At 47.0% G+C, this 24,939-nt stretch overlaps 1 protein-coding gene across 1 annotated transcript in view; it reads right to left on the bottom strand.

The window, feature by feature from the left end:
- ATXN10 (ataxin 10) overlaps positions 1–24,939 on the bottom strand; it is a 222,788-nt gene that overhangs the window by 148,243 nt on the left and 49,606 nt on the right. The window contains exons 4-5 of the mRNA XM_007955645.1: positions 21,630–21,726; positions 19,326–19,484 (exon numbers count right to left, since the gene is read on the bottom strand). Of these exons, the coding sequence (XP_007953836.1) occupies positions 19,326–19,484; positions 21,630–21,726 (256 nt within the window). The remainder of the gene's footprint in view (positions 1–19,325; positions 19,485–21,629; positions 21,727–24,939) is intronic.

Raw genomic sequence — 24,939 nt, 5'->3', positions numbered from 1 at the left:
AGGAGACTGGCTATCAACTCCATGGTGGCAGCTACCACAAGCAGTTGGGTAGCTGCCTTTGGGAGATGGTCTGCTTCCTGTATTTAAGGAAAAACTTTGAGAATGGTCTCTAGCCTATGGCACGCTTGGACCCTGCATGTAGCCGTGTCGTTGCTCAGCAGCCTGCTATGCTCTGACGACCTTGGGACTTACAGTGGACTTAAGTTAATGGCCCGCCGTGTGGTTTGGTAACATCGGGACTGTGCCTTTTGACTTGTCAAACTTAGGGCTTCTCAGCCTCAGCAGCCAGCAGCTGTCTGAGTGAAGAAATGCCTCTAGCTCCAGTGGGCCGGGAGCAGGAGGCAGAGCTGGACCCCTAGGTTGAGGGGCTTTCACCCAGCCCCTAGAGTTTGGCACTCTGAACTTGGACTTAAAGCCTCCAAATTGTAAGAATAAACTCCTGTTTGTTACGGCCGTCCCATTTGTGGTATATATATTCTTGTCAGAGCGGCCCTAGGGACCAGAACACTCACCTTCTCTGACATCGGCCATCCCCCCAGGCACTCTCTATTTTGCTGGGCTTGGTAATTCACTACAGTGGCCACATATAACTCACACCATAGTCACAGTTAGAGGGTTTCCTAGGGAAGTAACAGGCTACAATTCAGGGTCACAACCAACTTGGAAATAATAGGAACAATGCAGATCAGGAAGCACAGAGGTAAGGCCTGGAAGGCCCCCCCAGAAAGCAAATGCATCCCCCCTTCTCCAGTGCAGGACAGCTTCCACCCAGGGCAGCTCTCTCAGCTGGTCTCAGCCACACTAGCAGGCAGGCCCTCCCCAGCCAAACACATCATGGGCAGGTCTCCTCCCGGTGCCTCAGGACAGGCCCCCTCTCAGCCTTAGGATTACAGTGCTCAGCACAGCCGGGGTCCCTGAGATGCCAGAGGCAGGCCAGGTTGGCGCCCACATTGCCACTTGCTCTGGTCAGTATCCAACTGCACGGGCCTGGTCTGCAGTCGATTCTGCTTTATAGAGCACCTGGCTCCACTCCGTGGGCCGACTCACCCACCACCGCCATCTGCCAGGCCTGTGGTTTCCACCACTCATACTGATGCTGCCTTTCCGCTGCTGCTGGGCTCCGCCAGACTCCCTGCTGTTCCCCTGCTGCAGGGGGCCCCTTCTGGGCCTCTCACTGTCTTCAAAGGCTGTTATAAGCCCTTGACCCCTGTTATAGCTCTTTTAGGAGGATCCCCCCTCCTCCCTCTTACCCTCCCTCCCTCTGTCCCCCCCCCCCACCTTTAAAAACCTCTGTGGGGTTAGTTGTTTATATAAGCAAACTCCTTGTCAATTTTAAGGTGTGACTCTCCCTATAGGACCATAAACCAACCAATCTCCACAGTGAATAACAAGTCATTCAATTCTATTGGGTGGATTTTCAAGCCACTATTTGAATAGAAAATAGACCAATCCCTGCAAGGTATGTAAAACAGACCAATCACAGGGCAGACTAAAGCCCAAACAATCATTCTTGGCAGAATTACAAGCCCAGGACCAGACAGACTACATACAAGAAAAACCCACTGCAAGGCAAGAATGACATCTCCCCATGATGCTACATAAGAGAAGGCTACAGAGCGCCCTGTGTTCAAGGCTCAGGTAGACAGAAGGCAGAGAGGTCGTGTTCCACCAGCCCCTTTACCTAACCAACCACCCTGGTGAATCTGCAACTACGTCCAGAGGCCTTTAAAAAATCTATGGGGGAATGAGTTTGAGAAGGCTGGAGTCCTGCTAACTCACTCCACCAAATCCCTCAACAACAGAGATCCAGAAAACTGAGCAAAACAGATAGAAATAAAAAACATACAGGGCATGAAACTCAAAGGTCTGGAAACTGCTCATCTAAACCCATCCCTTCACTCCAGCAAACGAAGAGTGGCCCGGGAAAGGTAAGCGTCCTGGGCAGGGGCCCTGCTTTCCCGTCTCCCACGACTCCCCCCAGAACGCTCTTCTACAGTTTGTGACCTGCTTGAGCAGCCTCTGGAAGAAGTCCAGGTAAATCACAACCTGAGTTAAGAGTCAGCTTCTTCATCACCTTCAATTCAAACTCACCAAAAGTGACCTTCATTTATTCATTCTTTCATCCAACAAATAGTAAGCATCACTACAAGGAAAGACAGAGACATTTCACTTCAGCTGTCCAACTACTCAGAGGAAATGAGAACTCCCGCTCATACACACTCCACTTACAGGGAGGAGAATGTTCTGTGAGGGTATCCACACCATTCCCTGAAGGTCTCTGCTGCCCTAGCTCACAGCACGTTTACAGCATAACACACGGCCTGCAGGTAGGCATCACACACAGAACGCCACCAGCAGCAGCACACGGATGGGAACCATTTTTTAGTGCTGCCGCCTGCAAACACCAACCTGACTGCTGTGTGCACCAGCTTTGCTGTGCTCTCAGCTGCTGGGACTGTTTTCCTAAACACAACGCACTCTCCACCCCAGGGTGCCCCACAAAGTAAACTCTCAATGTTCAAAACCCATCCATCTTTTCACCAAGTATCTACAAGCATCAAATATCCACCTGAAGGACACCAAGGACAAAGACCTTTCTAAGGGCTGAGAACCAAGCACATCTACCATTTCCAAGTGAAAAACTTTACATCCATGACTAAATTCTCTTGCACACCTACTGTTTGTGTAAATCCTGAAAATGTGTGGTCCTATTACTTTGGGGGGCAGGGGTCCCACTAATCTGAATCCTAGACCACCACAAAGATCCTTGGAGATCATACTTCAGAGTCCAACTTTAAAGGAAAAGAGAGTAACGTGTCTTAGGGGAAGGGAGGAGGCAAAAATATTCTACTAAGGGCAGAAGGGGGAGTAGGGAGAAACACATGTTTATCTTCCAAAAAGAAAAGGCTAGAAGTGCAGTGCTTTGCTAGGTCCTGTGGTTCACGTGCACAGCAGCCCGGGCCGAGCTCTCTGCCCTGGGTGCACAGGCACCAGGTCGGCCACAGGAGGATTTCTGCCGCGGCTTCCTGCTGCTGGTGCAGGGTCAGCCCCCCCCGGGCAGTGTCTGTGGCGGAACACTCAGTTCACTCTTATCCGTCATCATCTAAATGGTGTGTGGACGCCAGGCCACTGGCCACATTAGCATCACTCTGCACGCAGCTGCCAACGCCCCAGCTCCTCCTCACTTACGACTGGTTTGAAGTACATCACCTCTGACAGACATGGATCGATGCCTGTACCGCAGTGCTGATACACCCAACAGAAGAAGGGAAACACAACCCAAGCAGCCAACGGAACGTAAGTAACTCAGACTATGAGAGGTGGGTGCTTTATTGGTAAAATAAAGATTTCCTGAAAGCCAGGACACTTCCAAGAATTTTTTCAGAAGAACTGAAAATGCCCTGTGTCTGTCCACATCTACACAAGCATGCCACATCAAAGCCACACCCATAACGTGAGGAAAATACACGTCCTGAACTCTCCAAAACCCAGAAAGTATCTTTCCACTTCATTGACGAACACAAAGAACTTGCCTGAAACGTGCTCTGGAAAATCAACGTCACTGTCCCTATTTGTCGTGAGATCGGCAAGACCGAAGCCACGGTCGCTCTGGAAAGCGGGCCAAGCCGCCCCAAAAAACCACCTTCTCATCTGCTAAATCGGGAAAGTCTGGCTTCCCTTCCGGTGCCTCCGGCTAACATCCTACACTGGTTAAATGTGACTAACGGTAAGAGAAAAACACACGTCTACTGAGTCAACATCAACGCTGCTTCCACTAGACAAGAGCTGAGTCATAAAACATAATAGCAGAGGGGTGCACAAAGCACGCCAGAGCAAGGCCTGGACAACCGCCCCCCTCCGGGAAGGCCACACTCAGAGGGAGGCAGCAGCTGCAAAGGTGGACAGCATGGGTCTGGCCTCTAAAAGGGCTGGGCTTGAGTGACAGGGCTAAGGCCTTCTGGCAGTGACCCTGACACAGGCGCTCTGATCCTCCTGCTTGGACACGGGGCAGGTCACGCTCTCACTCCTGACGTGAGCATGAATGCACAACTGGCCTTCCCTGCTGAAGAGTGGGAAAAACCGATCGGAGTCACTGTGGGGGGGATGCCTGTAAGAGCAGTACACATCTTCTAATGCCCCTGCCCCTGTCATCAGATCAGACAACCAAGAGCCGATGAACATCTGCACCAAACTGGGTCTATTCTGGAACTGGCTCTAAAACTAAGAGCGCATCCTGCCCCATCCCACCCACCCGTGCTTCTCCAGGCAAGCAGGAAACGTGGAAATCCTGTTCTGTTCAAGCCGCAAAGATCTGGGGGTGTGTGACACAGAAGCCTACCCCCCACTGTCCTGGCAGACACCTGTCTGTGTGTAGGATTATCCTCACAATGTAACGAGTCGATGTGCATGAACCACTCAGCGTGCTGACTGGCACAGAACAGCCCAACTCTTCCAGAACAAGAGGAGGAGGAAGCGTTACCCCAGGACCACACCACACAAACCTGGAGGAAGGGCAACAACCAAACAGGGTCCCGCAGGAACATAAGACGAAAAGCCCTCCACGAAATATTAGCAAACTGAATCACACACTGTGTATAAAAAGGGTAACACATTACATCCTGGGGATGCAAGGCTGCCTAAACATTCAAAAACCAAGCACTTAATCCACTGCTATCAACAGGCTGAAAGAAGAAAAAATAACAACATATAACATCTCAGTAGAAACCCAAAAAAAGGAGATCTGGTGGGGCAGTGGTTAAGGCATTTGGCTGCTAACCAAATGGTCAGCGGTTCAAACCTACCAGCTTCTCCAGAGACTAAAGATGGGGCAGTCTGCTTCTGTAAATATTTACAGCCTTGGAAACCCAATGGGGGTGCTATGAGTCAGAATCGACTCAATGGCAGCAAGTTTGGTTTTTGAGTTTGAGATACCAAAAAAACATCGGACAAAACTGACTAGCCTTTCCTGGTAAAAACACTCAGCCCCCTGGGTAGAAAAGAGAAGGCCCTCGGCCCAGAGCCGTGGCTCACAGCCCACCCCATGCTGAGACCCTGGGTGCTCTCTCACTCGGATCAGGTATGAGGCAAAGATGTCAGCTCTCACCACACGGTGCTAGAGGTCCTAGCAAGAGAAAGAAAAGGCACAGAGATTGGAAAGGGGAAAGAAAACTGCCTCAATTCACAGGCGACCTCATGGTTTACATCCCAAAGAACATTTGCAAAAGCTCCCACAACTAATGGGAGCCTAGCCGATCTGAGGAGACACGTGGCCCAGTAACTAAATCAATGCCACTCCTGTATGCTAGCGACAGGCAAATGGGGCTGGCTCTTTTAAATTATCATTTACACTGCGCCAAAAACCATGAAATACTGGAACAGAAACCTGACCAAATACACCCAAGCTCGAAACGCTATCATATTACTCAACCCTGCTGAGAGATCTGAGAATCCCTGATGAACGGACCCAAATCTAGTCAGGGAAAGGGAAGTGCAGCACTGTTTGAAGTCGATTCATTCTCCAACCGACCTACAGTCTCAACACAACCCTAACAAGACCCAAACATAAGTTTTTGTGGGAATCAACAAGCTAATTCTACAACTCCCATGGAAAGGCAAAGGGTGTGAAAGAGCCAACAGGATTTTTACAAACAAGAGCAAAGTCTGAGGACCCAAATGACTTGATCTCAAGACTGACGTAACACTGCAACCATCAGACATCATGCTGCTCACAAAAAGAGGGACCCAGAGATTAACGCGACAGTGCGAAGACGTCAGAACTACAGCCACACAGATACAGGGTGCATCAATTTGGGGCAGAGATGGTACAAGGGAATTTAATGGGGAAAGAAAAGGGTCTTCAACCACTGGTGCTAGAACTACTGAGCATTCAGATGAAAAAGAACCGCGACCCCTGTTTAAAACACACAAAATGGATTACGGATCTGTGGTAGTTAAGTTTGTGTGTCAACTTGGCTGGGCCTGGTTTTGAGTGGCTGGACAGCTGGATGAGTTATTCTCCACGACGAGACTGGTAATTAACCCCATGGTGGAATCTATCAGAGCAGCTGAGCAGCTGCCTTAGGGATGTGGTCTGCCTCCCGTACGTAAGAAACAGCCTTGGGAATGGTCTCCAGCTTATGGCACGCTTGGACCCTGCACGGAGCCAAGTCGTTGCTCAGCAGCCTGCCATGCTCTGCAGACCCTGAGACTTTCAACGGACTCAAATCAATGGCCTGCCGTGTGATTTGGTGACACAGGCAGCCCAGGCAGGAGGTAAACTGTGACAGGGGCTCTGCCTTTTCACTTGTCAACCTTGGGCTTCGCAGCCTCAGCAGCCAGTAGCTGCCTGAGTGAAGAGAAGCCTCCAGCTTCAGTGGGCCGGGAGCAGGAGGCAGAGCTGAAGCCCAAGGTTGAGAGACTTTCGCCCAGCCCCCAGAGCCTGGCACTCTGAACTCAGACTTAAAGCCTCCAAACTGTGAGAGAATAAATTCCTATTTGTTCAAGCCGTCCCATTTGTGGTATCTTCTTGTCAGAGCGGCACTAGGTAACCAGAACAGGATCTAAACATAAGAACTCAAACTATGACAGCCCTGGAAGAAAACCTTTGTGATCCTGGCAAAGATTTCTTAGATTTCTCAGTTTGTTCCACAAAATCCATGGTTTTAATCCTATTTATACTGTTTCTTTTAGAAAATTATTTCCTCAAATCATTACAGACACACGCTAATGTAACATAGAAGGGAAATCCAACTGAGCTCTTATTTGTAGAAAGATGACACGGGAAAAAAATCTGTTAACTGAAACACGTCTCAGTCACAACTCACGAGCGTTGCACGTCTACAAACATGCATGACATGTTTCCTTTAAAGCAACCCACTGAAATGTGGCACAATTTTGTTCAAGCTTCAAAATTCTATTACTGTTTCTCACTGTCAGAGTGAGAGCTTATAGACAAGCAAAGGGAAGGGGCTGGCATGACCCCCGTAGCGATGGCTCAGACTGAGAGACATCAATGAGAGCTCGTGTTTAATGTACACGCTGATGTTCACACACAGAAAATTGAAAGCTAAATGTACATTCATGGGTTAGCACAGACACACGTCTAGGCTTCTTCCAAGTTACTGCTTGATTCCAGACCTGCTCATCCTCACTGCTGAGTATTCCAATTGGAGTTATACTTGAAGAAACTGATGGAGGTGTAGGAACAGGCAACATTTTGCACTTTCACTATTTTCAAAAAAGGAGATAGGTTCCCAGTGTTTTTGCACAGACGTCTGACTTGCAGGAAAGCTCACTGATACTAAGTAGAAGAAACCTGTAGAGTCCCTTACAGAAGACTCATATGGACCGTCTGGGGGTCTTTCTTCAAAGGCACTAAGGACCAGGTGGGTCTGAAATGGCTCAAGGCCAAAGATGCCACCAATCACTCAATGAATTCAACTAAAGCTGCCAAGGCCAGTGCTATGGCAGGAATGAGCAAATGCCTTGTATAAAGAAAGGGCCAGTTAGTCAACCTAGTCAACCTGGTGGCCAGGCAGTCTGGTTACTCAGCTCCGCTGTTATAGGACACAAGCAGCCCAGGCAGGAGGTAAACCGCGACAGGGGCTGTGTCCCAATAAAACGTTATTTACAAAAATAGGTGGTGGGCTGCATTTGGCCCATGGGACATAGTTTGTCAATTCCAGTCCTAGGTGCTTAGGATGGCATGATGACCAAGAGAAACACCAGGGCCTAGGCAGTTGGGGGTGGGGGGACACAGGGCACTAGTCCTATATTCTGTTGTTGCTGTCATGTGCTGTTGAGTCGGATCCGACTCATTGCGACCCCTCCTCGGGTTTCCGAGGCAGTATCACTACGGAAGTAGATTGCCCAATCTTCCTTCCGGGGAGTGGCTGGTGGGTTTGAACCGCCAGTCTTCTGGTTAGCAGTCAAGTGCCTTAGGCACTATGCTACCAGAGCTCCTAGTCCTATATTCTAGCTACAGACAAACAGTAAAAACAAAATAAATGGTTTTTCAGGAGTAATGAGTGCTAATGAATGAAAGAGAGTAAATAAACAGAAACCTTCTCAGGGGAAATGCTAGAGACGAAAAGGTGCTGGGGAAGGTCTCTGTGGAGGACCCAGCCAGGTAGAAAACAAAGGGAAGACGACTCCAAGCAGAGAGCACGCATACAGATGCAGGAGAGAACACACGTGGAGCATGTAGAGAAAAGCAGTAAGGAGAGCCGGCCCTAACGAGCAAGAGAGAAAAAAAAAAATTACTGTGAATCAAAGCCAGGCCGCACAGCCAGGGCAAGGGCCCTGGATTCGCTTCCAGGTGCACCGAGAAGCCCTCAGAGGGCTGATTTCAGCCAAGGAGTGACATGACTCCTGGCAAATTCTGAGAAGGGCCCTGTGGCTACCGTGTAGAGATCAGAGGACAGAAGGAGAGGCAGAGATGGCTGAGAAAGTGGCCGCAGTGGTCTGTCTACACAGCAGAGCGAGGGACGGGAAGATGGGGCAGTTGAGGATGCATGGCTGAGAGCAAATGAGAATCGTGGACGACCTCCGAGCCTGAGAAGGTCCTGGGCCTGAGCAACTGAGTGAAGGGTGGAGCCGGTGACGGACAAAGGCTTGGGAGCAGCTGCATGCTTCAGGGGAGGGGATCAAGAGTGTGCTGGAGCCTGGGTGAGACTGGGGCCCCAATTCAAAGCACACAACAGGAAGCTGAGGGCATTAAGTCTGGAGCCCAGCAAGAGGAGAAGAGCAGAGACACAGGTTGGGAATCACCGACTGAGAAACGGTGTTTCAGGGCGAGGCGCTCGACGTGGTGGCTCAGGGACTGGGCCATGACAGAGAAGTGGCCTGAGGGCTGAGCCACAGCTGCTTCCAGGATGTCTGGCAGCCCAAAGGAGCAGCAGGCAGCAGGGAGGCAGGACGTCTACCAGAACACGAACCCGTACAGACCGAACGAGACAGACAGGAGACAGAGAGAGTACTGGGGACATCTATGAACCACTGGTTCAGAGCCCATCAACTCCCCTGTGCGCACATGCTATGTGAATGGACTGTCGCTGAGATTCAGATGAACCATGCATAACATGATCCTTAACACATATTATCCTGCTAAGGACACAATAACAAACCAAGTCCTCCATGGGGGCGCTAGTCTAACAGACAATCAACATCAGCAAGGTGCACAAGCACCGACACCCAACACACAGGGTGCCCCGGGAGGAGAGGGGTGGGCGGGAGATTCCGAATGCAAGAGAAAGGACAGTTATGTCTATTCTCCTAGTATCTTTATATTTGAGCCAATAGCAACTTTTTTTTTGCATATATGTATTTTTAATTTTTGTTTGTTTTGCATTTAACGTTACGTGTACATTTAGTTTCACTCCCCACTTACCATGCTCAACCGTAACCCAGTCTTCTCCCCTCCCTGCCTAGTAACCCTCCCCTTTGCCCCTCCTACTTATGCACTCCTGTGTCTCCTGCATTTCCTCTGTGTGAATGTTGCCCCTCTGGTGCCCAGTGGTCAATTGCTCCATGGGATGCATTTCCATAGAGTATGTTGAGTGGTCTGCGTGTACATCTTGTTTACTATTGGGCTGAGGGCTAGCCCTTGGGAGCAGGCTTTATTCCAGGCCCAGAATATATCCCAGGGCCATAGTACTGGGGGTCTCACCAGACTCCATCTGATCAGTAATTCTGGTCATTATTAAGTTTTTGGATTTTGTTCCACGATTTTCCTCCCACTCTATCGAAGATCTCCAGATTTGATCCTTTCCTGAGTGGTTGGCACTGGTAGCTGGGCACTATCTAGTTCTTCTGGTCTCGAGGGTCATCGTGTCCTAGGGCTGATTGCTTCCAAATGCCCATTTTTCTTGCACTCTTATTCGCTTCCGACAATAAGAGACCATTAGCTGTATCTCAGATGCCCACTTGAAAGCTTTTAAGACCCCAGTCACTACTTACCAATGTAGGATGAGGAACAAGGCTTTTATGTACTTCGTTGCGCCAACTGAGTCTCGCGTCCCCCAGTACTACAGTCCTGAGATGGTAGGTCCGCTGGATCTCTCTCCCACAGTGTCTGGGTATCTGTGAGGGATTGCTCTGTGTCTGTCTTCTGTTGTTTCTGTGAGGATTGTGGGTATTTTGTATCACTGGTGTCTGTGCAGGATTAGCCTCTGCTGAATCTGTCCTTGGTCTAGAGTATCCTCCTGTTCACTGACCCCCATCTGATCCTCTCAGGTGCTTATGGTGTTTATCTGCAGCCTGGTGTTTGGTGTTAATGGTAATGCAGTGTTGTGGACACACTGGTCGGTATTAGCATCTGTCGTCTATCTCTTATGTGTACAACTCGGTGTCCTCCCCTTTCCTAATGTTACCATGGTGGTCACAGACTCTTTCTATACATCCCTCCCTTTACCCACGTCAGCACGTGGGCAGAAGATTCAGAATGCAAGAGGAAGGACAGTTACGTTTATTTTCCTAGTATCTTTATACTTAAGCCAACACCAAAATTTTTATGCTATGGCAAGTACCATCCTAGAACGGGACATTAGCCTTGACATGAAAATCTGGCTTGGAAACAAGTCAATAGATAATTCTAATGCTGTTATTCATAAGTGACGTCAAGTCGGTTCCAACTCAGAGTGTACCTATGGACAACAGAAGGGCCCTGTGCCACCCTCACCACCACTGCCCCGCTGGAGCCACTGTGTCCACCTATCTCACTGAGAATCGTCTCCTTCTCACTGACCTTCCACTTCAGCAAACATGATGTCCTTCTCCAAGGAACGGTCCCTCCTGGAAACACGTCCACAGCACGTGGTACAAAGCCTCGCCGCCCTCCCTCCTGAGGAGCACTGTGGCTACGCCTCCTCCAGGACAGATCTGCTCGTTCTCTGGCCTCCGTGGTGCTTTCCGCGCTCTTCGCCAGCCCCACAGCTCAAAAGCATCCTCTTCCCCGGTCTTCCTTACTCACGGTCCAGCTCTCACATGCCCATGAGGCAACTGAAAATGCCATGGCTTAGTCACATGCACCTTAGTCCTCAAAGTGACATCTTTGCTTTTTTTTGGCACTTTAAAGAGGTCTTTTACACCAGATTTGCCCAATACAATAATTTAAATATGACCAATAAAAACAATGCTTTATTGACAGTTGTAACTGTTTTTATATTGTGGCCTGCTTATCCCTGAAAATAACTGCTATTTCTTATACTGTTGTTGTTGTTACGTGCTGTCGAGTCAGCCCCAACTTATAGCAACCCCTCCTTGGGTTCCCGAGGTGGTATCACTACAGAAGTAGGATTGCCCAACCTTCCTTCCGAGGAGAGGCTGGTGGGTTTGAATTATACTACACAACGTAATAATGAAAGTACAAGCCTGAGAGTTCAGCTTTCAAGCCTGTCTCTGCTGAACACTAGCTGGGTGACCGTGGTCAAGCTGTTTTACCTCACTCAGATGCTCAGTTTCCCCATCTGTAGAAGGGAATAAAATACATTCACAGGACATCAATAACGTGGAAACAAGATCACACAGGAAAAGCTCCCATCACAAGATGCACACAAGTTCATCCTCCCTCTTCCTCTCAGCACCGACTCCCACCCATTCACTGACCACCCACCAATGCACCTTCATGGGGCTGTCAGTTACATCAACTGAAATGCCACAACTCAACCCCTTCACTCATCCAGGGTTATCTAAGAGCATGAAAACATCTCTCAAACCTACAAACAAGAGAAGCTAACCTTTTTAGAACATCATTATTCAATAATTCAAACCGAGTCATGCCCAAGACTTCCTCGCCTACACTTTCCTGTATCTCTGGTGTACCCAAACAAAAAGACCCAAAGTTACAGAAACCTTATTCCCTCCTAAGGGAAGAAAAAAAAAAAAATGGGAGGAGGAGGAGGAGGGGAAGAAAACCAGTAATAACTCTGTGGATTCCAAGACCACGTAGTTTAGTTCTCGTCGCCAGCTACCCCGTGTTGTTGGGAAGGAAGGACAGAAAGTGGGTTTTCTCTCATTTTAAGTGATATTTAACACTGAAAAATAATAATTCTGTCAAAACTTCTGGATTTTGGTGATCCCACTGTTTACCAACGGCAGAGCTACTCTCACGCAAATGAAACTATTGGGCACCTGGATCGCTGAGTTAACTACACCTTCTTCCATCCTTTTGCCTGTCTTACTCTCACCTGGTGACCACTGATAACTTTAATTTGAACTATTCTGAAATACTGTCACGTAGTGCCCATGAGGACTCTGCCTTTTATTCCATGCTGCTAAAAAACCTCACACACTTAAAAAAATACAGATCCAAGTTAGTAAACACACGAAGCCACTCAGCTGCACAGTCTCTCCTGGCAAGCTGGCTCCAACGCCTCACCTGGGCATGTTCACAAAAGGTCTGAAAAACAACAGAGGTTTTCTAAGTCAACCATGTGTATTTTCATGTATCAGCGTCTACTTGTGTGAAAGGCTAGCTCCAATAACAAATCAACATCCAGAAAAAGAAATGATTTAAAAATGAGGTCTTATTTGAACAGAATGATAAAAATTTATACTAAAAGAAGCCAAAACTGATAAAAGCTCATACCTCACCTGTGAAGTACAAGGGGGATCACCTGCGACTCAAGGCTCACAGGTGCTATAAGCCGAGTCACAGGTAATGAGAACAAGCCTGTGCCCTAAACTCACCGGACACAATACGAAAAACATGCACAAAAGAAATTTTAAGGAAAACAGAAGACCGTTAAAAAGAAAATCCAGTACCCATTTAACCACCTCATCTACTAAACCTTCCAAACGCACGCACACTATCATTCCTCCCAACTCTGAGTGAGGGTATTTGATGACGTAAGAACCCACAGAGGTGCAAAGCGGAAAGGCTTACTACAGGTCTCTCTCTACTGAGGACCTCAGACACGATCAAGATAAAATCTGACTCCTGCTCTAGGAGCTGAAAATCCAGGGGAGAGACACGTAGGTGTGTGAAAAGAAATTTTAGAATAAAAACTAATAGTAAAACAAACAACTGTATACAGATTATGATGGTGACACAACTTTTGGAAAAGAGGCCACTTACTTCCGCCTGGAAAGTAAAGGGAAGGGAAAAGTGTCCCGATCAGCCAAGTGTGGAAACACCGTCACGCACTCAATCCACATGAAGCTTGCTCTGGGCGCTAAGCAGCTTCTCAACTTTATGATAAAACAGCTTCTGATTTTCAAACTGTTCAAAGGGATTAAATTTTTTTAGTTTGTATTACCATAAAATAGAGACGTAAAACAGACTACGGAAAACAAGAGCAAATCATAATGCACATCAGTGGTTTGTCACACAGTGAACACAGCCACCTGGCCAGAGCTAAGGTCAACAGACAGAAACTACCTGGGTCCCCACAGTGCAGCTTTCAACAAAAAGTGATGAGGCAGGAAGACAAACCAACAGGAAACCACGGCCTGTCCACAGGGAAGAGCAATCCGTAGAAACTGTCTCTGAGGGACCCAAACATGCACTGAGGAGACAAAGACTTTGAGTGAGCTATGGTATATACGCTCCAATGACTGAAAACAACCATGGTTAAAGAACTGAAGTGTGAGAACAACATTTCACCAAAGAGAGAACATCAATAAAGATACAGCAATTACAAAAAGAACCAAATGGAAATCCTGGAGTTAAAAGGTAAGTAACTGAAGTTAAAAACCCAAAATGGATCCCAGATGTAAATGTAAGACTAAAACCTGTACAGCCTCCACAATAGCACAGGAGGAGATCTGTGTGGCCCTGGGCTTGGCAATGACTTTTTGAAGGACAACAGTAAAAACACACTCCAGAAAGAAAAAATGGGTAAGTCAGACTTCATTCAAATTAATATTTTCCCCTTTGTGAAAGACACAGTCAAGAAAATGAAAAGACAAGCCATGTACTGGGAATGTTGTTGTTGTTGTTGTGTGCCGTCGAGTCGCCCCGACTCATAGCGACCCCTCCTTGGGTTTCCGAGGCAGTATCACTACGGAAGTAGGATTGCCCAACCTTCCTTCCGAGCAGTGGCTGGTGGGTTTGAACCGCCAGCCTTCTGGTTAGCAGTCAAGTGCTTTAGCCACTATGCTACCAGATTTGCAAAACACATATCTGATAAAGGACTTGTATCCAAAATATGCAAAGAATTCAACAAAAAGAAAACAAACAACCCAACTGAGCAAAAGATCTGAAGGCACCTCAACAAAGAAGATACACAGATGATAAAAAAAGACCTAAACAGATCTTCAACATCACCTGAGCTGCAAATTAAAACCACAGAGAGATTCCACTGAACACCTACTAGCATGGCTGAACTCCCCAACACTGGACGCATCCAATGCTGCTGAGAACGTGCAGCAATAGGACTTCCATTCACTGCTGGTGCCACTTGGAAAGGCAGTCTGGCAGGTCCTTCCAAGCTAAACGTCGGCTCACCATATGACCCAGTAATCATGCTCCTAGGTATTTACCCAAATGATATGAAAACATGTCCACAAAAAGACACACATACAAATGTTCATGCGGCATTATTCATAACTGCCAAAACTGAAAGCAACCAAGGCGTCCTTCAATAGGTAAACGGATAAACTGTAGTACATTTATGCAAAGAAATATTGTGAACAATAAAAAGAAATGAGTCATGAACAACTGTATGGCAACTAACTGGATAATCTAAATGAAATGGACAAATTCCGAGAAGCACACAACCTACTCAAACTGACTCAAGAGGAAATATAAAGTCTCAACAGACCCACAAGTGTAGAGATTGAATCGATGATCAAAAACCTCCCAACAGAAAACGGTCCTACACGAGATGGCTTTACTGGGCCATTTTACCAAGTGTTTAGAGAAGAGCTGACACCAACACTGTTTACACTCTTCCAAAAGATAAGAGAAGGAAGGAATAATCCCTAATTCATTCTTTGAAACAAACATAATCCTGATACTCAAACCATATAAAGACACCAGAAGAAAACTCTCTTATGCACATAGTCTCTCTTACAAACAGATACAAAAATCTCCAACAAAAAAAAGTAGTAAATACAGTCCACCAGCCTATTAAGAGAGTCATCCACCATGACCAAGTGGGATTTATTGCAGGAATGCAGGAATGCAATTCACACCAACAGAACAGAGGAAAGAACGATATGATCGTGTATATGGATACAGAAAAAGCATCTCGTAAAATTTAATGCCCTTTCTCAATGGAAGCCCTAAAGAAGACTGGAATAGAAGGGAAACGCCTCTATATGATTCAAGGCAGACATGAAAAGCTAACAGCCAACATCACACCTAGCAGACAAAGACTTTCCCCTTGAAACCAAGAGTAAGCAAAGGTGCCCACTTTCATCGTTTCTATTCAATATTATATTGGAAGTCCTAGCCAGAGCATTAAGTCAAGGAAAAGAAATCAAAGGTATCTAGATTGGAAAAGAAAAAGTAAAATTCTCTCTATTCGCTGGTGGTATGATCCTATACAGAGAAGATCCCAAAAGGTTCACAGGAAAATTCTACAGCTAACAGAGGAATTTAGCGAAGTTTCAGAGTATAAGGTCAACAAAAGAAAATCAGTCACGTTTCTGTACGTGAGCAATGGGAAATTTGAAACAATTAGGTAAACAATTCCATTTATAATAGCATTAATAGCATCTAATAGAATAGCATACCTAGGAATAAATCTAACCTGGGACATGAAGGACTTACACAAGGAAAATTATAAAACACAGCTGAAAGAGATTAAATAAACAGAAAAATGTGCCATGTCCATGGCTTAGAAGACTGAATACTGTTAAGATGCCAAAACTACTCAAAGTGGTCTATAGATTGAACGTAATCTCAATCAAAATTCCAAGAGCCTTTTAATAGTAATATAAAACCAATCCTCAACTTTATATGGAATAGTAAGAGGCTCCAAATAGCTAAAATAATGCTGAAAGAGAAGACCAAACTAGGAAGACTCACACTTCCTAATGCGAAAGCATACTATCCAGTTACAATCATCAAAATTGCCTGGTATTAGTGTAACAACAGACACATAGATTCAATGGAATAAAACTCAGAGTCCAGAAATAAACCCACACATCTAAGATCTAATGATTTTTGACAAGAGTGCTAATAAGTCCATTCGATGGGGAGAGAATATAGCTAAACAATATTTAACAAATATTGTTTAGGTAAATTTGATTTCCATATGCCAAAAAAAAAAAAAAAAAAACCAGGATCCCTGCCTCACACCATGCACAAAAAGAAATTCAAAATGGATTAAAGACCTAGCTGTGCGAGCTAAAAATCATACAATTCTTAGAAAAACAAGCATGAAAAACACCGTCAGACCTGGCTTTCAACAGTGGATTATCTAATATAATAACAAAAGCAAAAAGAGCGAAAGACAAAATAAATAAATGGAACCGCATAAAAACTGAAAATTTTCTTCATCAAAAACTTCACCAAAAAAAAGTGAAAAGACAAGCTACCAACTGGGAGAATACCTTTGGAAACCACATTATCTTACAGAATCTAGTAACCAATATACATATATATAGATACATATATAAAACTTTGACAATTTAATAAAAAAGACAAACAACTCAATCACAAAATGAGCAAAGGACTTGAATAGACAGTTCAACAAAGAAGACATCCAGCCAGCCACCAAACACATGAAAAGATGCTTGAGTCATTAGCCATCTGAGAGATGCAAATCAAAACCACAATGAGATACCATTACACTCCCAACTTGGATGGTTAAGAAACAGAAAATAACAAACACTGGCGAGGATGTGAGAAAATTGGAATCTTTATCCACTGCTGATGGGAATGCAAAATGGTACATCTGGAAAACAATGTGGTGGTACCTCAAAAAACTAAAAATAGAACCACCATAAACCAAAAATCCAACCCAAACCCACTGCTGCCAATAATGACTCACAGCAACCATACAGGACATAGCAGAACTGCCTCATGGGGTTTCCAAGGCTGTAAATCTTTTCAAAAGCCAATTGGCATGTCTTTCTCCTGCAGAGCAGCTGGTGGGTTCAAACCTACCTTCTGTTAGTAGCCCAGTGCATGAACCACTGCACCACCAGGGCTCCTTACGACTATCATATGACCCAGCAATGCCATCCTTAGGTAAATAAATACCCAAAAGACTTCAAAGTAGAGAATCAAAAAAAGACTTGCACACCAATGTTCACTGCAGCACTGTTCACAACAGCCAAAGGGTGAGACACCACCTCAAGGTCCATCAACACATGACTGGGTAAGTAGAATGTGATACACACTATCAGCCTATCGGAAAAACTAAGTCTTAATACATGCTACCCTATGGATAAAGCTTGAAGACATTACGCTGAGCAAAATAAGTCAGTAACAGAGGGAAAAATACTGTTATGACCTCACTTATATAAAAAGAAAAGAACGGGCAACTGTATAGAGACCCAAGTTTATTTATGAGGAGGGAGGGGATTAGGGGTGTTAACCCTGATACAAAAATCGCACTGATCAAGGGTAGCGTTGCACAGCCGATTACTGTAACTGCTATGAGTAAGCTGTGTACCTGTGAAAAGTTGAATGGCCAAAAGTTGTGTGACAGATATATTTACGACAATGACAAAAAAAAAAACAGAGTAACTGCTGAGGCTGCTTATGTACAACCAAACACATGTCATGGGATTTGGTCCCCTGCTTTGAAGATTTAGGGTCACTGTTTTATGGGACATCCCAGTTAATTGGCCTAACAACATGTTTAGTACTTTTACTCTACCTCCTAATTCACTGCATAGTGCCTGGGGGTCCTAACACCTTTCAAGGACCATCCAACGAGTAACAATTGGTCTCTATTCACCTGGAACCAAAAAGGAAGGACAACAGTCAGGAAGGGGAGAAGGATGTGGAACGAACTGCCTCTGTGAACAACTACCACCTCTGCTGTGAGACAAGACTGGATGGTCCCAGCTACCATTACTGAACATCTGACCGAAGATTCCAGAAAAGAATCTTTATCAAAACAGAATTTCAAAGGACTGTAGACCTTCTGGAGCCACAGAAGGTAGACAGCCCCCTAAAACTAATGGCCTCAGATAATCTTTGAAGCTCAAACCATAAATATCCCCGAAGACTTCTGAAGCCAAACAGTAGTTCAGCCTAACTAGTACAAACGCCTGTCTTGAGCACTGGACTCTTTAAGAACTATGTATATGGGCTCCAAGTGACAACAGCCACTCCAAAGATTGGACAGGAACCTGGGGGGCAGTGAGTTTATGGGAACGATGGAAGCAACTCAGGAGAGGCGGGTGCAGGCGGCTGGACAACTCGCAGAATGCCGTCAGTGTCCCCGACCTGTCCGAGGGGAAACCGCTGAACTGACAGATGCTTTGCGATGTTATATTCTCAACAACAAAAAAGGAAATAAAATTAAATTTAAAAAAAAATTAGCTCCAACGCCATGAAAAAGCATGGAGTAACCACAGCTGTATGTTGCTACGTGAAGATCAGCAGTCTGAGAAAGCTGCCCACCACAGGGTTCCAACCGTCTGACCTCCTAGAGAAGGCCGACCAGAGAGTGAAAAACGATCAGCGGCTGCCAGGAGTCCAAGCGGGGAGGGAAAAGTGGGAGCCCAGGCCCCGTTCAGGGCAGTGATGCCATCCTACGTCATTCGGCAGACTCCGCAGCTGTGTGCATTGAGTGTGGGCACCACCCAGGATCTCCCCAAACAGATCAGGCCAAAGAGCTCACATCAAGACACATCACAAGTAACCGTGTGCAACGACAAAGACATCTGCCAAGCAACCAGAGAGAAACAACACATTATCTCCAAGGGCAAAGACCGAGACTTACGGAATCTCTCACGAATGAATGCCCACAAGGCACCCGTCAACCTCTAATCTTGAGTGAGCCACCGACTGCTGCCGCTATGGCTTCATCTACCTCCTCCCAGGGCACCCTGCATATTTTCACAACTTCTTGGGGTTTTTTTCCTCTTACACTGGGAATGCCCACCCTCTCCTACTCACCATCTTCCAACCATTCCTCTCACCCTTCAATGCCTCCTCAGACCTCCTCATTCAGACTTTCTGAGTCAGCATGAATCAATTACCCATTACTGTTCAATTCCCTCATCAGAATTCCAATTTTCACTGTGTGTCTCATCTCTCAGAGGTGGTAAGCTCTTTGAGGGTAATCCCCAACAACGGGCTATGCACACAACGGTCCCTAAATCGGCATGACAAGAACCTGCTGTCTTTAGAAATGAATGACAGACATAACTGTTTGAGACATCTGCAGGGCAATGCTGGGTCTGCCCGAGATACTCACGGCCACTCTGACTCGGGCTGCATCTGGTGAGCTTCTATGACGCCGATGGCGATATTGAGGTTTTCCTGCAGCTCATGCATTCTCTCAGGATTAAGGGTTGTGAACATAATCATTGACGAGTAGGCCACAATCTTTCTGTCATGATGATTTAAGCAGGTACTTCAAACAGAGAGAGGAAACTTTAGCCCAATTGAACAACACGGTAAAATACGTTTATAACAGACATGATAATAACCTCATTAACAAATTCAGTACAGGTAGATGTTTGGGAGAAAGAATTACAGCACTTTAAAACAAGTGCATTATATACTGTAACAAGATCTAATTAAAAATATAAAATCAGTCACAATAAAAACTACCCAATGTTAAAGCTGTCGCTGATTTATAACTTCAAAGCAAAAAGCAAAGTAACAACACTGATCAAAGAAAAAAGACTAAATTATTACATTTATAAAGCAGGAAAATGCTCATTCTCATTAAACAAAAAAAGGAAAAGAGAAAATGGTAACTCGACAACACAGGCTTCCCTCACAGCTGTGAGAGGCCGAATGTCCAAGGAAAACAGAGAACTTGGAGTCGCGTGCCTCAGTGCACAGCCTGGCTAACCTGTCAGCTCTGACAATGGATTGTCAGTTATTTTATAGGTCACACAGTATGACAGGATTTGGGTTTTTTTTCCATTTGAACTTCCTCACATTCTTCTGAGTGGAGGTATTATTCCCGTGTTACAGAAAAGCTCTGTGGAAACTGAGGCTCCGAGACCAGGCACGTTACTCCCTGGGGGCACAAGCCACAGCCTGCGGAGGCAGAACTCACACTTGGTTGTGTCTGTCTCCCACACATGTCAACAGTGAAGTCCCATCACCGCCTTCAACATGCGTGCTGCTATCAAACACGACGTGCATCCAGAGCCCTGTCCACCTAGCTCACAGGCCTTGTCAGGACCCACAGGGTCTGTGAGACCCCCACAGAAACCGCGCAGACTTCCCGACTGTGCTATGCCGAGCAAAGGCCTCACCTGTTTCTCCAGGACGCCCAGGGTTCACCCCAGCTGTATTCGTAATGACACTGCCCCTTTACTGCCCCACCAGAGCACGGGCTCACTGGGGGTAAGGAAAGCATCTCAGTGACCAGTGTGGTCCAGTCACTCAACGGCCCACCACAGGCACGCCAGCACAAAACCTGACACACAGCAGGTGTCCAAAATGTTTGGAGGAAATGAATTTTCAAAATAAGTAACTGTTCTCTCTGCAGCTTGAATCCCTCAATGTCTCTCCCACCCAAGTGCACTGATCAGAATCAGAAGCCTCACAAGCCCTTACACAGCTTCAGCCCCAACTCTGTGCAGGGATCCGAGAGCCAATCACAGATCCATAGCTAGAAGGACCCGAGACGGTGTGTGTCTCATACCCGAGACTGCAAGCACTGTGAGTGAGGGCCAAGGAGAGCTACGCAGCCAGGGATTTCCGACGAACGGAGGCTGTGGACCCAGAGAGCGCACAGGCCTTATAGCCCAGCCAGGCCACTTACCACCACGAGCTTCAGTCGCCCGTCTGTCAAAACCAGGGTAATACCACTTTCTTTGCAAGGCCGTTGTAAAGCACAGGGATGATGCACCTAAAAGGTCCACCTCAGGGCATTGGGACAACAGCTGCTGCCACCACCAAAGCCATCCCATTCACTGGCAACAGAACCTGGGTGAGAAGCCAGCCCTCCCACTCACAAAGGGGTCGTTTCTGTTACCTATCCTGCCCCCAGCACCTGCTCACCTGTACCTCAATGCTCAACTACATAGGAATCAACAGAGCTGGCTGAGAAAAAAGCAGGCACTCACCCAGGAAAAGACAAGGATCCCATCTGGCTACACGGATCGGACCCCGTATCTCATATTCTCCAAACCTCCCAGACATCAGAGCACTGCACGAAGCACACGCAAAGTGCTCACAAACAGGACTCACTGACTGTCCACACTTCTTTCATCATTCCAGAGTTCTACGTCCAAGTTTTCGTCCTTATAAATGTCAGCATCTGCAATGTTCTTCCTATTTGAACTATAACCCTTGTTTCTTTAACTAAAGTGAAACTGGGCAACAACACACACAGCTCAGTGAGCGCTCGGCTAAGTCTCACCGCACCCAGACCGAGGTCAAGGGCGTCTCCGGGCTCCACCAGGCTCCATCACTGCAGCCCTGCACGGGCTTCGGTCAGCCGAGGGTAGCTCTGGCTGGTTTTGAACTTCGCATTAATCGGATGATGTAGCCACACTCTTCTCAGACTCAGAAAAACTCTTGTCTAGGTACTCACAAGAAGAGTTCCGGGAAAGCATGGGTCCAAACGACAGACTGGGACTCTTCATTCCGTGAGGCCACGTTGCCCAGGAACTGCAGGCCGCAGCGGAAAGCTGAGAAGACACCAGGGCAAAACCAGAGTTAGAGGACTAACCAGTATTTAAACACAAAAGGAATAAACAAATGGGTCTTGATAAGAACTGTTTGCCATGTTATTGAATGGCAAGTCTCTCTCTTCCTCTCTAGACCTTTCAGAAAGGTCTCTCACAACCTAACTTTTGGCACGCCTCACTAGAACAACTGATTCCATACCAAATCAATTAGTTTCACAAAATAGATGGTTAATGTCAGCACAAGCAGCTGCAATGACCCTGAATGTCATGGGAAGAGGAGTGCCTAGTAAAAGGCAGTGACTCTGAGACTGGATTTTGAAAACTCTAACTACATTGCTGTTTCATAAAGACATCTAAAACTGCCAAAATACTAAAAGCTAGATAACAGAAGAAAGATACACTGGGCAAATGCCAGCCTGAGCAGGAAGTCTGACTAGTTCAAATTAGACACAATAAACCCTACAGCAGAAAGCAGTGACGATTCAAGGAAAAAAACAGTCATTTCAGAATGACTCCCTAGGCATCACAGATGGGTGGGGCTCGGCCGCAAAGCACGGGCGATGACTGTTGAATGAGGTGAGACTCCTGGTGTCAGGAGCCGTGCAGTGGCCTCTGACTCACAGCCACTCTGCACTATTACGACACGCGAGGAAACGGAGGCACCAAGTCGTACGCTGCCCAAGGCAAGCAGCGAGGCAGGCCCAGCCCGAGCCAGAGTGCTGGGCCAGGACCCTCCACTGAAACAACACAGCTGGTATCTGGCCAGTTTACACTGGCATGGCGACGCTGACTATGAAAATATTAACACACTTCTGTACTTAATGGGGATCAACTTAAAGGACGTTCTGTTCAGTGAAGTCAGTCAATCACAGAAGGGCAAACACTGTATGAGTCCACTACTGTAAAAAGTCCAGGAGAGGTTTACATGGGAAGGAAACCTTTGTTTGTCACCAGGGATGGGAGAGGAGGGAAAACTGCTTGACAGGTAAGAGGCAAGTATTGATCTGGGCGAAGGGAAAGGCAATACACCAAAAGTGAGGGAGCAGCACACCACCACTTAGGAAAACGAACACACAGAGAGGTGCACAAGAGGGACGGCCAATGAAGATACACACTTTTACACACACACAATCGTACGTTACCAGTAGCAACAACCTACAGGGAGACACAAAGGGAGACAGGCTGAATGACCAGGGATGTCTGGGCAAAAGGAAACACACCCGGGGTGCAGTGACTTACCCGGCACGGCTTTTTCGGCCATGGTCTTTGTGACTCCCACCCGATTACTGGGTGGAACCAGGCAAACAGGGCGTGAGGAACTCTAACGGGGGGACTGGGTCACTCTGCCAGGCTTAAAATGAGCCTTCCCAGAGGCAGAAGGGGGGATCTCCGTGCCATCAAAAGAGAAGAGCTGGAGGTGAAGTGGGGCGTGTCCCTGGACCTGTGATCCCTGTGCCGGACCTCCTTGGCCCTCAGCAGATGACCCGCAGACAGACAGGACCGGCAGAGACGACCAGCTGAGGAACTAAGAGGCCTGAGAGGGCAGCGGCTTGCTGCCCACAGAGCGAGAAAGCTGGGGGTGCCCTCAGGCAGGAGGCTTGCTGGTGGAGTGGGGTGCCCCTAGGTGCACCTATCGGCAGAGCTTTGCAACGCTTGCCCGAGCAGGGCAGAGGCCAGGCCGAGAGGCCAAGGGCCAGAGGCGTGCCTGAGGGTACAGCAGAGGGGAGACCGTCCTGATCGAAGAACTGGATCCTGGGAGCTTCCTGAACCTGAGTTCAGGTTCAGGAGCCTGTTACTGACAGCCTGAGCCTGTTACTTCCCTAATAAACCCCATAATCATGAGCATTGTCTGTGAGTTCTGTGTGGGCATTGCAATGAATTACCAGACTCAGCAGAACAGCAGTGAGTGCTGTGGGAGGGACGGCTGGTGTCAGAGTTGGTACAAAGGCTAGAGGGTGGCAGCAGGTCTGGCCTCACAGGAATCAGCCTTGGGTTGCTGATGGTGACTCTCTTTCCTTGTGAGTTTGGAGGAGGTCAGAGGAGGATGCCATCCCCATGACCTTTTTAAAAAACCCATGACCATATGTAACTTTGACAGATGATATCTCTATATGTGTATCTGTATGTGCTATAAAAATGTCCATACATAAAATACAGCTAACAGGGCAAAGTTATGATAACTTCTTAGCCACAGCCAAACACCGTGTGGGAAATGAGTTACTGGGCCCATGGGCTCGCAACCATGTCGTAGGGCCCATCAAACTCAACTGGCATTACAGACTACACAAAAATATTGTTCTACCCCCTACTTTGGCGAGTCACAACGAGGGTCTTAAAAGCTTTCAAGCAGCCATCTCAGATTCAACAATTGGTCTCTCCTCTGGAGCAACGAAGAATAAAGAAAACCAAAGACTCATGGAAACAATGAGCTTATGGGACTAGTGGACCATGCGAACCTCAGCCAACATGACCCTGAGACCAGAACTAGACGGTGCCCGGTTACCACTGTCAACCCTTGGAAAGGAGAGATCCTGGACTCAATGGGAGAAAAATGTGGAACAAAACTCAAAATCATAAAAAAAACCAGGCTTACGGGTCTGACACAGACTGGCGAAGCCCCCAAGACCATGACCTCCAGTCACGCTTTGCGACAGACAGGCGTGTAAGGGGAACACTTACACCAGGGAGGTACACTCCTTAGAACACTCACCCATGGGAGATCAGAAGGGCAGCATTTGCACAGGGAGACAGCTCAGCGCAGGAAGGCTCAGGAAAGAAGGACAGGGAAAAGGCAACCGCAGGGAGGAAGTGGGAGGACAGCTGTTACACTGTGGGGGTTGCAGTCAATGTCATGAAACAAAATGTGTATGCACTATTGTATGGAAAATGAATTTCCTCTGTAAACTTTCACCTAAATCATAATTAAAAAAAAAAAAAAAAAAAACTTCTGTACTTTGTGGTACTGTGGTTAAGGCATTCAGCTGCTAACAAAAGCACTGGCAGTTCGAACCCACCGCCTGCTCCGCGGGAGAAAGATGAAGCAGTCTGCTTCCGTGAAGACTGACAGCTCTGGACACCCTCTGGGGCACTTCCACTGCAGGAGATACCTGCGAGTCAGAGCTGACTCAACGGCAGTGGGTTTGTTTGGGTTTGGTACATTGTGGTAACCAGACATTGCTTCCCACTGAGTGCCTACCCCTAACCCAGACCCCT

Source organism: Orycteropus afer, unplaced genomic scaffold (assembly GCF_000298275.1).
Source record: "Orycteropus afer afer isolate SDZICR_OR568_19922 unplaced genomic scaffold, OryAfe1.0 scaffold00524, whole genome shotgun sequence".
NCBI classification, from domain to species: Eukaryota; Metazoa; Chordata; class Mammalia; order Tubulidentata; family Orycteropodidae; genus Orycteropus; species Orycteropus afer.
This window is presented reverse-complemented; position numbering and strand designations above follow the sequence as displayed.